Here is a 13,629-nt window from a genome sequence, read left to right on the forward strand (position 1 = left end):
TGGCAGTTCCAGATAGCTCCGCCCTTGCGCCATAGCTCGTGACCGGAAGAGAAAATGAGTCGTTTTGAGGGGGAGGGGAGGTTAACGTTTTTGATTAAAGATTACGAGGGCACATGGATTTAAAAAAAAATAATGAAGTGCATGGATAAATTATTTATAATAAACACTACAGTATTCCATCAAATAATAAGAATTGTCCATTTTGATTTCATGCCGACTTTAAATAAAAACTGAGAATTGGAACTCTTATCATCTGCTGTGTCATTTATTTTTTTAACACCATATATGATATTTTCTCACACACATACATCTGCTTATCTCTCAGCATGAGAAAACGTCTGTTTTCCGTCTTTTAGTTTTAAAACAGACCGATTCGCGGCACAGCGTGAGTTTGCAAGCATCATTACAGTGTAAACTGATGGACATACAGAATCAACAGAAAACGAATAAATACAGTAATATTCCCTCCTCACTTCGGAAACTGTAGGGCTTCCACACAGACACGCACACACATCAATAGGGATGGGCGTATCGATCCGAAGTATCGATATATCGATACTGACGCGAGTATCGAAAGTATTGATACTCAAACAAAAATATCGATACTAAGGTGCGTTTTATCTACCAGTGGTTTTGTTTATTTAACAAAAAAAAAATATTAATAATAATGCGTACAATATGCATTGAATTGGACGAATAACCTTTGTTAGCGAGTATTGTGTAGGATAGAACTATTTTCCTGCTCATCTGAACACACGCAAATGTTGCGAGACAGAACCAATCAATCACAGAGAGCATTCACTCACTGCTGACAGTGCATTCAAACAGGGCTGCGTTTCCCAAAAGTATCATAAGAAAGCATTAAAGCTTTTGGGAATGGCAGCCCTGAACAATGCTTATCAGAGAACAGAAATAAAAACATAAATGTTTGAGTTATTTCACAATAAACAAATTGAAATTAGCCTACATAGTTTGTGCAATTACAATTATTTAAATAGAACGTTGAAAGATAATATTGATCATGTAACAGTTGCATTTTATGCATGCAACAGCCATTCACTGGCAGTCCCTAATGGCAGTACAAAATATTGCACTAAATCAAAAGTTCAAATGTTACAAATAAGTTAGAATATTAATGTTGTAATACTGGTAGCACTAATATAAAAATGTGATGATATATGTTACAAAAAAGTAACAATTTTGAAATACGTTGATGGTTGTATTTTTTTGTATTTGATCTCAGTATTCCTATCAATGTTGTATAAGGGTTTTTTATACATAATAGTAACCCTAGAATGTGATCAAACAGTTTAAAATAGCTGGGCTAAGATATATAACAATTTTTAAGACTGCAGAAATATGTTAATTCAGTATACACATTATCCCACCGGTTACAATTGTGACTGACCATAAAATAAAAATTCACACACTTTTCCAAAAAAATAAAATAAAAATTTATTGATTATTTCAAAGGGTTACTAATGACACATCATTTGGATATTTTCATGTCTGGGAAAAATTTGGGATTAAACGGGTTAAAATGCGTTTTAAACAAAGTTAAGTGGTTTTAATTACCCATTTTACTCTTAGTAATTTAATAATTTAACAAATTTCATAATTTAAACGTTTAGTGCAGAAGTATCAAATCGGTATCGATATCGACGATACTGCCTTGAAAAATATCGGTATCGTATCGAAAACAAAATAAGGGGTATCGCCCATCCCAATCGTGCAGAGCTCAACGCACACACAGCATTTACACAAATAAACATCTACAGTTAAAAAATTACATTAATAACTTACAGTCTCAAACAATTATTATTCAATAACGAATTTAAACTCAGTTTTGTAGTTGAAAAGCAACAGAAACAATAGCTCACCGTAGAAACGGATTCTTTCTGGTAACGTTAGCCTACAACAGTGAAAAACACGGCGGAAAAGCAGTTAGGACTTCGCTTTAATAACATTTTCCCTCCGAGAAATTGCTGGAAATACATTAAGGCGCTAACAATAATATTAAAAATCGCTAAGTTATCGTGACCGTTAGCTAAACAAGTTACCGTTAGTTGGAAATGAGCCCCAGTCTCTTCACCTGCTGTAGCACAACAAGTGCTTGTAACGTTACCTTGAAGTGTCACAGAATTAACAAAATGGTATTTTTTTCTAATTTAGCTCAAGTGAAATCTTACCTGAAAGCCCCAGATGTCGCGGGATGAGTCTCTTCTCTCTGTAGGTTGCTATATAAGAGACGAATAATTCTGCTCATCTGAACACACGCAAATGTTGCAAGACAGAACCAATCAATCACAGAGAGCATTCACTCACTGCTGACAGTGCATTCAAACAGGGCTGCGTTTCCCAAAAGTATCATAAGAAAGCATTAAAGCTTTTGGGAATGGCAGCCCTGAACAATGCTTATCAGAGGACAGAAAAAAAACATAAATGTTTGAGTTATTTCACAATAAACAAATTGAAATTGTAGCCTACATAGTTTGTGCAATTACAATTATTTAAATTGAACGTTGAAAGATAAAATTGATTATGTTCTATTCTGTATTGTTAATTGAAATCATACACTGTCAGAATAAAAAGGTTGCATTTTATGCATGCAACAGCCATTCACTGGCAGTCCCTAATGGCAGTACAAAATATTGCACTAAATCAAAAGTTCAAATGTTACAAATAAGTTAGAATATTAATGTTGTAATACTGGTAGCACTAATATAAAAATGTGATGATATATGTTACAAAAAAGTAACAATTTTGAAATACGTTGATGGTTGTATTTTTTTGTATTTGATCTCAGTATTCCTATCAATGTTGTATAAGGTTTTTTTATGCATAATAGTAACCCTAGAATGTGATCAAACAGTTTACAATAGCTGGGCTAAGATATATAAAAAATTTTAAGAATGCAGAAATATGTTAATTCAGTATACACAATTATCCCACCGGTTACAATTGTGACTGACCATAAAATAACATTTTTCACACACTTTTCAAAAAAAAAAAAAAAAAATTATTGATTATTTCAAAGGGTTACTAATGACACATCATTTGGATATTTTCATGTCTGGGAAAAATTTGGGATTAAACGGGTTAAAATGCGTTTTAAACAAAGTTAAGTGGTTTTCATTACCCATTTTACTCTTAGTAATTTAATAATTTTAAATATAAAAATAAGTTTAGTGCAGAAGTATCGAATCGGTATCGATATCGACGATACTACCTTGAAAAATATCGGTATCGTATCGAAAACAAAATAAGGGGTATCGCCCATCCCTACACATCAACACATCTCAGCATGAGAAGCGTTTATTAGATGGTGGGAAGGGCGGGGTCTCAAAATTAAAGATGAAAGATGCAACATAACGCCAGCAGGGGTCACTCACACTTCATTTAATAAATAACAAACAGTTAATTCTGCCGAAATACATAATAAATGAAAGAGTTTTGATGCTATGCTTATGTTGCTAAGGGTGTTGCTCAGTGATACACAGAACCTTGGGTGAAGCGGTCATAGCCATGCTGTATCATGAATAAAACACAGCTGCTGACCAATCACAATCGAGGAATGCAACTAACCATTTTATAAAACAAAATAAACATCATAGAATGAGGCCGAAAATGTATTTAATAGTATTCTACTGTAATACATCATACTGTATGTCATTTAGCATTGCATTATAAATAGACTTTATACTAATGAAAATACTCAAGCTGGCTTGAAGAACACAGATAAACCATATATTTTCACTGTCGAGTGATTATTGTATTCATGGTTGATCAGTTAAAGCGTTTCTATCTTTTTATTTAGCGATAGCTGGATGCCTTTGTCCATATTAGGGATTTCCTGGAACGTCATGGGTTCTATTACGAAAGGGTGCCTTTTGGCTTACAATATGAATGAAACCGATATTACATACACTCCATAATGCTCACACAACCCTATTTTCAGTAAAAATGGGAAAAATAATACTTCTCTCTAAAGACATTGGAAGTTAACATATGCAAATCCACATAAAAAAGTTTTTCTCCAGTGTACAGTGCAAGTTCTCCAGTGTTTTACCACCTGAAGAAGTTTTCATTAAAGATATACCTCATTGTCATGTTCTAGCCCAAGTTTTCAATAAAAATAAAACATTTTATGCCCTTAATGTTGAGGCAGTTTTTTCTCTGTGGTATCGAAAAATGGAATCTAATATCAACATTTTTCAAGATATCATCAAATTTAGAAATTCCAGTGTTCTGGACCACCACAACCAGCTATAGCTAATTCAGTAATTGTGAACTTGCTAATTGGTAACACATTGCTTTGATTAGCATAGCAATTGCTGAATGCGTAAAGCAATATAGAACATCTAACATATATCTGTTCTCTCCATGATGGTAACCCCACAAACAAACCAGAAACTCTTAGCAAAACATTAAACAGTACAAAATCTCCCATTTAACATTAATCAAGTGCAGAAAAAGATTATATAACACTTCAATTGAGCATTTACACTCCCTTTCAGTTTCATAAACAAGTTCATTAAACTCAAAATAATGAAACAATTCAGATTACTTAAAATGCAGTCAATGATGTAAACTCAAAAGAAAAAGAAAGTTCTAAAAACTCATAAAAGCTAACGTGATTGAAGCAATTTAGTTTAAGTTTGCCCTAGTCAAACCAATTAATTATTTTGAGTGTTAGGGTTTACGGTGAACCTACGGTGAAATTTTTTATTTTTTTTGAAGAATGTTGGTAACCAAAAAATTGCTGGTAGCCATTAATTTCCACCATATTTTTCCCATTCTATGGAAATCAATGGGAATCAACAATTGCTTGGTTAAATATATATATATATAAAGAAAGAAAGAAAGAAAGGGGTGAGTAAATGATGACAGAATTTTCATTTTTGAGAGAAATATACCTTTAAACTTTGTTAAATTTCCACATGCATCCCTCACCTTCCCACATGCTCTGCAGTGATGACGTCTTTTGGTGAAGGAGAATTTGGATCCACATTTCATGCATGCTGGTGCCTGAGAATCGGGGACCCACTGTGGGGCCGTGGTGCCCAGAGAACTGCAGCGCTGCATGGGCAAAGCACCAAGTGAACCCTTCCTCCCACCACACACTAGTGACGCTTCCATTCCACCACCCTTCTTGCAGTCTAGCGTGGGGTCTGAGGGCTCCGTGCTGCCTGTTTGGTGGGTGTCCTCCACAGGAGAGGATGGAAGTCCCAGCACAGCCTCCAGCTGCTCCTGCTCATTCTCGGCCCGCTCTTTCTCTTCAATGACAGAGTCCTCTTTCAGTCCAGGCCTCAGCTTGCGCTCGTCCAGCAGCGACTCGCTGGAGTCCTTGAGGGTGGAGTATCCGAAACGCCTCTCACCCCACACAGACAGAGTGGCGGTTACTGCTTGCCTCATAGTCTCAGTGGAGGGAGCTTAAAGCGAGAGGGTTACTGATCATACTTTAGCCCACCCTGAGCTTTGTTTTACCCTCAAACCATCACGACGTGGCCCGCACAATGTCCTGCCAAAAGATGAGTCAGATATATTAATTTCCAGCAGCCCAGTGTATTTGTCAGGGATGCTTGACTTTTTTTATTTAAAAAATGTAAACATTAGAATCCATTTCAATATTTTTAAGATGAAGATGCTGGACTGAATCAACTTCAGTTTACTTGTTATAGAAAAATCATGTTAAAATGTGAGTCCAAATATGATCCATCAGGTTTTTGAGAAATGGTTATTTGTTAATCTCTCAATTATCATTGTACTGCATTGCATTATATGTTTTGAAACTACAGCAGTGATCATAAAACCAAGCATTTCAATATGATCTTACTAAGACATATTATTGGGAGATAAAGAGTGACAAATAGTCTGCTATACTGTTATTTAAAAAATCTTATTGATTTACATCACAAGCGACCAGAATTTCATCTTCCTTTTCGGCCATATAAATATCAGCAAATATTTTTGCTCATTTTCAGCCGCTGAATAAAACTAAGGTGCTTTTTCCTACTTTAGTATGAGCCTTACAAGTCTGATATATCAAATATGATGCAAACTACAAAACTTGCTTTAGATTTTGTCTAAAAATTAGATTTTTGTCAGGCTTTACAGTGTTCAAATGTAAGAAACTTGTGATGAATATCCAAGTGTATATTTAAGTTAAATGTTGCATTGTTGCATCCCAAATAAAATGAGTAAATAAATGTATTACATATTATAATAAATGGTAAACATGAAATGCTAATTCTTAAATATTAAACTATTATATTAATATTGAATTCATATATTAATTCAACATTAAACTGAATTAAATAAGTATTAAGCAATGTTCAAAGGTTAAATACATGACTTTGTACCTAAATAATGACTATTTTTCCAGTATAAACATAACATACTATGATAAGTAGTATACTAGGCCTATACAAGTTATTATAGACCAGGCTTTGAACACATTTATGCAATATGTATGATGCTCCATCTATTTATCTACTAGGTTACTTGGCCTCAAAGGGGTTGGTATTTATCAACATGGCACTAACATGGTATATTATGTACAAAAACTTAAGGCATTTCAGCATGTTATATGCCACACTCTCAGACACACAGACACAGATCCTGCATCACTATTTCACAGTGAGGATTTGCTGAGTGGGCAGAAAGACTCGTCTGCATGGGTGCATATGCAGATACACATATTCAGAATCATGCATGAACACAACTAAACACTAACGCATTTCAGTGTATATTATTTACACAAATTCAGATACATAACTACAATAACAGCTGTCAAAAAAAAGTGCTGAGCAGCACTGCTTTCTGATATGGTGTCCGAGTTTGTCGCCTCACCCCATCTACGCTGCCAGCAACGCGACGCGACGAACTAAAACGCGTCGCGCACTTGCAATTATGTGAGCGTTCTAGCCTGCGCAGTGTAACAACATCACAGCATTATAGTTTATAGTCTATTCTCCGGAATTGTGGCTCAAATGTTAGTGTAGCATCTGTTACCGCAAAGAGGACTGAATACGCGTTTGGTTATTATTCTCTCAGCACTGCATTGCAGAAGAGCCGCCGCAACCTTCACACAAGACAACATCTTCAATGCGTTTGACATGGACACACGTGCCAGTGGTGATTCAGCATCACTTCTGGTTAGCAGCAATATATATATGGCTGATGTGCATCATTCTCGCCTGTGGCTGCTGGTGACTACAGCAATGCGACACAGTACTGTCAACAAGAGCCAATTAACCCTCACTTACAATAATTATCTCAGAATAAAACCCCGAAAACTCCCACAAGAACCAGAGATTATTTTAGCGCTAGATAGTGATACAACGAAGGAACAAATATGATAAATGTAAATAATTACCAGGATCTCTGTATCCCATCGCCACCTCTGTGTGCTCGTCATCAGAGGTCTGCGCGAGATCAACGCGCGTTCAATCACGGGGCGTCGCGATCACTTGAGAAGTCAAGAGGACACAATGTTACGACGAGTTTTTATCAGCGCCGTGAGCACGTTTAATATTCTCTAAGGTCTCCTCTTTATTTCACATTATTAATATAACCAATCGTTGTCTTGGTATTTCTATTACTTGGGTACACAAGCTCTCATTATTATAGATAAACAAACAAGTCTTTAATCAACCACAGCGTGGTCATATGTGACACTGGACCACAAACCAGTCATAAAGGTCAATTTAAAATAAAATGAGATTTATACTTAATCTGAAAGCTTTCCATTGATGTATGGTTTGTTAGGATAGGACAATATTTGGCCGACAACTATCTGAAAATCTGGAATCTGAGGGTGCAAAACAATCAAAATATTGAGAAAATCGCCTTTAAAGTGGTCCAAATGAAGTCCTTAGCAATGCATATTACTAATCGAAAATAAAGTTTTGATATAGCCTATTTACGGTAGGAAATTTATAAAATATCTTCATGGAACATGATCTTTACTTAATATCCTAATGATGTTTGTCATAAAAGAAAAATCAATACTTTTGTTACTTTTATTCATCAAGGATGCATCATAACCCGTGCTACTTAAGACTGGTTTTGTGGTCCAGGGTCACATATGGAAGGCAAAAAGGTCCACAATACAGGAACCATGTATGAAGCACAACTCACAGAGAAAAGTCGCTTTAATCCAAACAAATTTGTGTTGGTGAGCGACTAAATCTCTGCAATTTACTGCGAAATATGCGTACGAAATGGATTCCTATTGAAATGGCTGGTTTTCGCCTACGAAAATTCGCCAAAAAGCCATAAATGTGAATTCATATCGACTCACTGTAAATGTTATGATTATTGAAACATCACAAATAAAAATACAGCCAGTTTGCCAACAGTGATCATGGGTCAACATAAAAAAAATTATAGAAATATTAGGTATTGTTTTTGATCATATTTAGATCTCAAATGAAGCCTATGCTTAAGGTGCAGTCACATTTACTGTCAATTGGCAAATTTTCATAGGCGAAATCCAGTGCCTTCAATAGGAGTCCATGCAAATGTGAATATCTTGAGGGGAAAGATTTCTACACGCAGATTTTGCATTGGGTTCAAGCTGGTCACTAATTCGCTCCGCCGTGTTTGCATCTGTGTGAATATCGGCATTTGCAGATTTAATGATCATTGACCATCTTTATTTATGACTTTGCTGACATTTTTAACAAACAGTTTCTAGGTGGCTGTTATACTGCAAAAGTAAAAACAAAAATGATCAAATTTCAAATACATAGGATATTATTAATCAACTGTACAACAATTTTTGCCAAAAGAACTAGCAATAGTGTTTTGGTGTAACCTAGTTATCATTTTAAACATTTCAAAGGGACAACACATTTTACTCTTCTAATAATAATAATAATAATAATAATAATATGCCTAATGATACTACAGACCCCATGACAAATCTTTTCAAGCATCTAGAGGAAAAGCAAAGCACCATATAGAAACGTTTTATGAGCTTTATTTTTATTTAATTAACAGAAAAAAATAATTAAGACTCATTTTTATAGCCATCGCCGTCAAAACTAGCATTTCAACTAGCAACATGATAAGATTTAGAACCATTAAGCATTCAATTAACCGTCCGTCTTTCTGTATAAATGCAGGAGAAAGGTCAGGAATGGATCTGGGACAGCCAATTTACGATATAAAAGTCTCTGGTTTCACTGAATAGTGTTGAAATGATATGTCTGTCACTCTAATTTAAAAATACTGCAGGAGACTTTGTTCTGAACAGCAGTTACTGAAGGTCCAATGCTCAGTTTGCCTCGTTCTTTGATGCCTCGTCGAAGTTCTCTACAAGATCTGTGAAAAAAGAATAAAATGACTTAAATCGACTTTGTACAATTTACAGCTTGTTCAAAAGAAAAACTTCATACCTGGGACATCATCATCTTCTTCATCGATATCTTCTGCTTTCGGAGCTTTGTTGTCCAGAACTTAAAAAGCAATGAAACAGCGATGTCAGCATCTACACTAAACTGTAAATTCACCCCTATTTCAAAGCCACATCTATACCCACCCTGTCTGGGAAACTGCTCGGCGAGTTTGCGCAGACTTGTGAGACTGTCAGCGCCGAGTTGACTGAGGATTCCCGGGAGCATTTCCGTAAGCTGTTTGGTCTCTGCGTGGCCTGTGATGGCGAACGTATTGGCAGACAGAGACGCCTGCACTTTGGGGTTATTGAAGTGAATGACTGTGCCATCATCTTTAATCATATTCACCTGCAAAACAAGATCAAATTCTCAATTCTCTCTGAACAGGACAGAATGAGATGAGCGGAGAAAGACTAGAGAGCTACTGATCTACCTCTTCAATGCCAGCTATGTTATTGACTGCAAGCTTCTTTAACGAACTTTGAAGTTTCTTGTCATCAGCTGTTGCTGTTCTGTGCACCACCTTCTTCTTCCTGCGTGCTGTTCCCTATAGAAAGCGAATCGAAACTGAGTAAAGACAGAAAAACAACAACAGCAAAACCATAAGATATATCCAAAATCATTATTGTTCAGGGTCCATTATTGTTCACAATACTTCTTACCTTGCCCCCTATCCGGACCTGGGCTTGAAGTTTAGCCAATTTCTCCTGGTTCATACTGACTTCTAAAAACAAACAAATCCTTCATTATTCAAATGCTTTAAAAATACACCTAAAAAAAACACTATACACTATCCTCTGGTTTCACAGACAAGGCTTAAAACTAGTCCCAGATTAATATGCATGTTTGAGCTATCTCTATTGAAAATATCTTGTTCTGACATATCTTAAAATATGTCAGTGCCTTTGTTCTGTCTCAAGATGCACACCTATAACGTTTTCTTTTAAGGCATTTTTATAAAAGCTGCTTAAACACTTTAATTTGACTAAGGCCTTGTCCTGGCTTAAAGGGGTCATATGATGTGATTTAAATTTTTCCTTTCACTTTGGAGTGTTACAAGCTCTTGGTGCATAAAGAAGATCTGTAAAGTTGCAAAGACTAAAGTCTCAAATCCAAAGAGATATTCTTTATAAAAGTTAAGAGTCATCTGGAGATTTTTCCATCTACAGATTTTTCCCTGACCTTCTTTTCTCTGTAAATTAAGGGTGCACACTATGGCTGAAAAACACAATCACTACTTAGCAGTCAGATGTCCGTATGCACAAAGGCACAGATCCCTAAACAAGACCATATCTGCAGATGAAACTTTGTTTGTAGAAGCATTTTTTAAATTTGAACGAGCACCTCATGACTACACCGCGTTATGTACGAGAAGCTGCAAAAGAATGAATACACAAAATAATGTTCTTTTTAGCAGCATCATATGACCCCTTTAGGTTAAGCCCCGTCTGTGAAACCGGGCCTAAATCTTGTTCACACCAAGAATGATAAATATAAAGATAATTATAACGATAAAGATAATAGCGTCCACACCAAAGCATGATAACATTCTGTTTATTGTAGCATTTGCTGCAGTTTTGTGGTCTGCCACTTTAAATGCCTGAGCTCTTTAAACCAGGAGGGATTCTGATTGGCTGTCAATGTTTTGATCTTTTGGAACTTTCCCAGATCCCCAAGGAATACACTACCAGATGACAAAATAAATCTATATAACTGAAAAACATGATGTGTTGCTGGTTTACTAAAAAGACTGCATGTACAGTTTGGATCCCCCCCCCTCCTGCAGGCTAAATGAAAGCTGTATTATACGACTAACTTTTCTTCTATAAAAAATAATAAATTTCTTTAGTTTAAATGTTTTTTTTTACCCATTTGGACATGTGCTTTCTTGACTAGAGCACCAAGTGAGCTAGAATTGCCACACACTCCCCCTCCAGACAAACAGATAAAATATTTGACTAATTAAACATTTAGATAGATTTCTTCTAGAACTTCTAGCCAATTAATTATTCTATAATATAAAGCCCCTAACTTCTTTGCATTCGCTCACAGAAGTACTAGCTCTTCCCCAAGAAACTTTGCGTTCACTTGCAAAGAATGTATATATACATGTATATATGTATACATACATGTATGTATGTATGTATATATATATATATATATACATACATACATACATACATACATACACACACACTTACATTACTAAGCCTGCAATTATATTTTGGTATGAATGACCTGGAAGGTTTTTCCATGATATGTCTAAAAGATATTTTCAAAAACAATATGGTTATTACTTTAATACAGAATGGCACACAGACATACGAAACTGTAACTAACTACACCAGCACACACTGTGCAGTGAAACTGTGCTCTTCTGTGGAGTGACAGTCTGTACAGAGAGAATGACCGCCGATGCGCCTGTCAGCAGGCTACAAACCCTCAGATGACACGGAAAACATATGGTGAAAGTATCACGTAAAAACTGCTTAGTCGTCGGTTTGAGGAAATGTCCAGGCTATACTGTCTTTATTGCTGTCTCTGTCCCTCGCACATGTCGCAGTGATGGAGAATAAAGACAAATCCTGACGGTGCATAATCTGAGTGAGTGCATCACTGCAGCATAACACACACATCACAACAAACACACCGCGCTCAGCCGCGTAATCAACAACGTAATCATCGTGGATGTAATGTATTTAAAATAAACACATAACGGTGTTCATTACTGACCTGATAAACACAGCTGCTCAGAGAATCATGCGCACTTGAATGAACAGGGCGGAAGTGGTCAGACTAAAAACGTCACGTTGTTTTTGTTGTTTTAAGGGCGAACAACAGTGATGCTGCCCTCTAGCGGCTCGGCTTTAATAATAAAAATGTAAAGCTAAAGACCTGAACCTGTTGATTGCATGGTATGACCGTATGAATGCATATTTTATATAGGCTGGGTGAGAACGGGGTGATTTGAGCCTGCGGGGAAGTCGAGCCTCCCCTCGCTTCTAGGCAACCTTAAACAAAATTGGTGATATGACCACAAATATATTAAAGGGGTCATATGATGCGATTTCATTTTTTCCTTTCTCTTTAGAGTGTTACAAGCTCTTGGTGCATAAAGAAGATCTGTAAAGTTGCAAAGACTAAAGTCTCAAATCCAAAGAGATATTCTTTATAAAAGTTAAGAGTTAGCCACACCCCCCTAAAACGGCTCGTTCGAACACGCCCCCACATATCTACCACACTATGTGGGAAGATTTGCATAACACCGCCCAAATGTTCACGCAAAGAAAGAAGACGTAACTTTTATTCTCGCTGTAGTTTTGTTATTTCCGCCGCCATGTCATAATGACGCTGTGTGCTTCGTTGTGAAAGCGAAGCTACTTTGGTCTTCCAAAAGAGGACGATATCCGCTTCGTCATCCCTAGAGCTGATCCGTGCTGGTCGCTGAGGAAATACATCAACTTAGTGCTGTGGATCACCGGATATGCTTTCACCGTTTTCACCGCTCCTTCGCCAGGACCGCCGTTCTCGACCCCGCCGCCTCAGCTCACTCTTGCCCGGCTTCAGCTCAGGCTAAGCCGGGGCTTTCGCTCACGCTAGGCCGCTGTGTTTTTCGTTGTGAAAGCAAAACTACTTTGTTTGGCCTTCCAAAAATGGACACGACTAGAAATCAGTGGTTAAGTTGTATTTACAACACTGTTCCAGAACACTTCAACCCAAATATTCAGATGTGTGCAGCACATTTTATGGAGGACCGTTTACTGATCCTGGGAGAGTTACGTTAGACTAAAATGCCGGCAGTTCTGACTCACGTAAGTACGTTTTCATTTAAAGAATTTGCCACTGATGATTCAAACGCGAGTTTTGAGCAGTGTAGAGTAGCGCTTGTGGTTTGTCATTTCTCCGATCACAAATGCAGACATGGTTTTATGTTTACGCGGCACGATGCAACGCAACGCAACGCGTAAAAAGACAGTATAAGTCATTATAATCAGTAATTATGTCCCCACTGGATGCAACAAATGCCTCGTTTATAATGGCTTTTCATGTTTTTTAATCATCGCTCCGGCCTGACAGGGCATCATCACAATATGGTAGGGGCGTAACATTTCCGGCATTTCAGACCAATGAGCTTTGTTAAAATCGACGTGTTTCAGAAAGGCGGGGCATAGAGGAGAAACAATAATGTACAGTATGTGGAAAATAATGTGGTTTTTTAACCTTAAAC

The 13,629-nt window shown here is 36.7% G+C and overlaps 2 protein-coding genes across 2 annotated transcripts in view; both read right to left on the reverse strand.

Annotated features, from left to right (window-relative positions):
• The window catches only part of LOC107753830 (zinc finger FYVE domain-containing protein 9-like), a 21,421-nt gene extending 13,973 nt beyond the window's left edge, over positions 1-7,448 (reverse strand). Inside the window, exons 1-2 of the mRNA XM_016570090.1 lie at positions 7,379-7,448; positions 4,954-5,521 (exon numbers count right to left, since the gene is read on the reverse strand). Coding sequence (XP_016425576.1) covers positions 4,954-5,415 — 462 coding nt within the window. The 5' untranslated portion in view covers positions 5,416-5,521; positions 7,379-7,448. The remainder of the gene's footprint in view (positions 1-4,953; positions 5,522-7,378) is intronic.
• A 1,468-nt stretch (positions 7,449-8,916) lies between these two features.
• On the reverse strand, positions 8,917-12,157 carry LOC107753836 (transcription factor BTF3 homolog 4). The gene is made up of 6 exons (XM_016570096.1): positions 12,135-12,157; positions 10,064-10,125; positions 9,835-9,948; positions 9,548-9,749; positions 9,405-9,464; positions 8,917-9,330 (listed from the first exon to the last, which is right to left on the reverse strand). The coding sequence occupies exons 2-6, from the start codon at positions 10,115-10,117 to the stop codon at positions 9,284-9,286; spliced, it is 477 nt and encodes a 158-aa protein (XP_016425582.1). The 5' UTR covers positions 10,118-10,125; positions 12,135-12,157; the 3' UTR covers positions 8,917-9,283.
• Positions 12,158-13,629: the final 1,472 nt, after the last annotated feature.

This window comes from Sinocyclocheilus rhinocerous, unplaced genomic scaffold (genome assembly GCF_001515625.1).
Source record: "Sinocyclocheilus rhinocerous isolate Xijiao unplaced genomic scaffold, SAMN03320098_v1.1 scaffold711, whole genome shotgun sequence".
Taxonomy (NCBI): Eukaryota; Metazoa; Chordata; class Actinopteri; order Cypriniformes; family Cyprinidae; genus Sinocyclocheilus; species Sinocyclocheilus rhinocerous.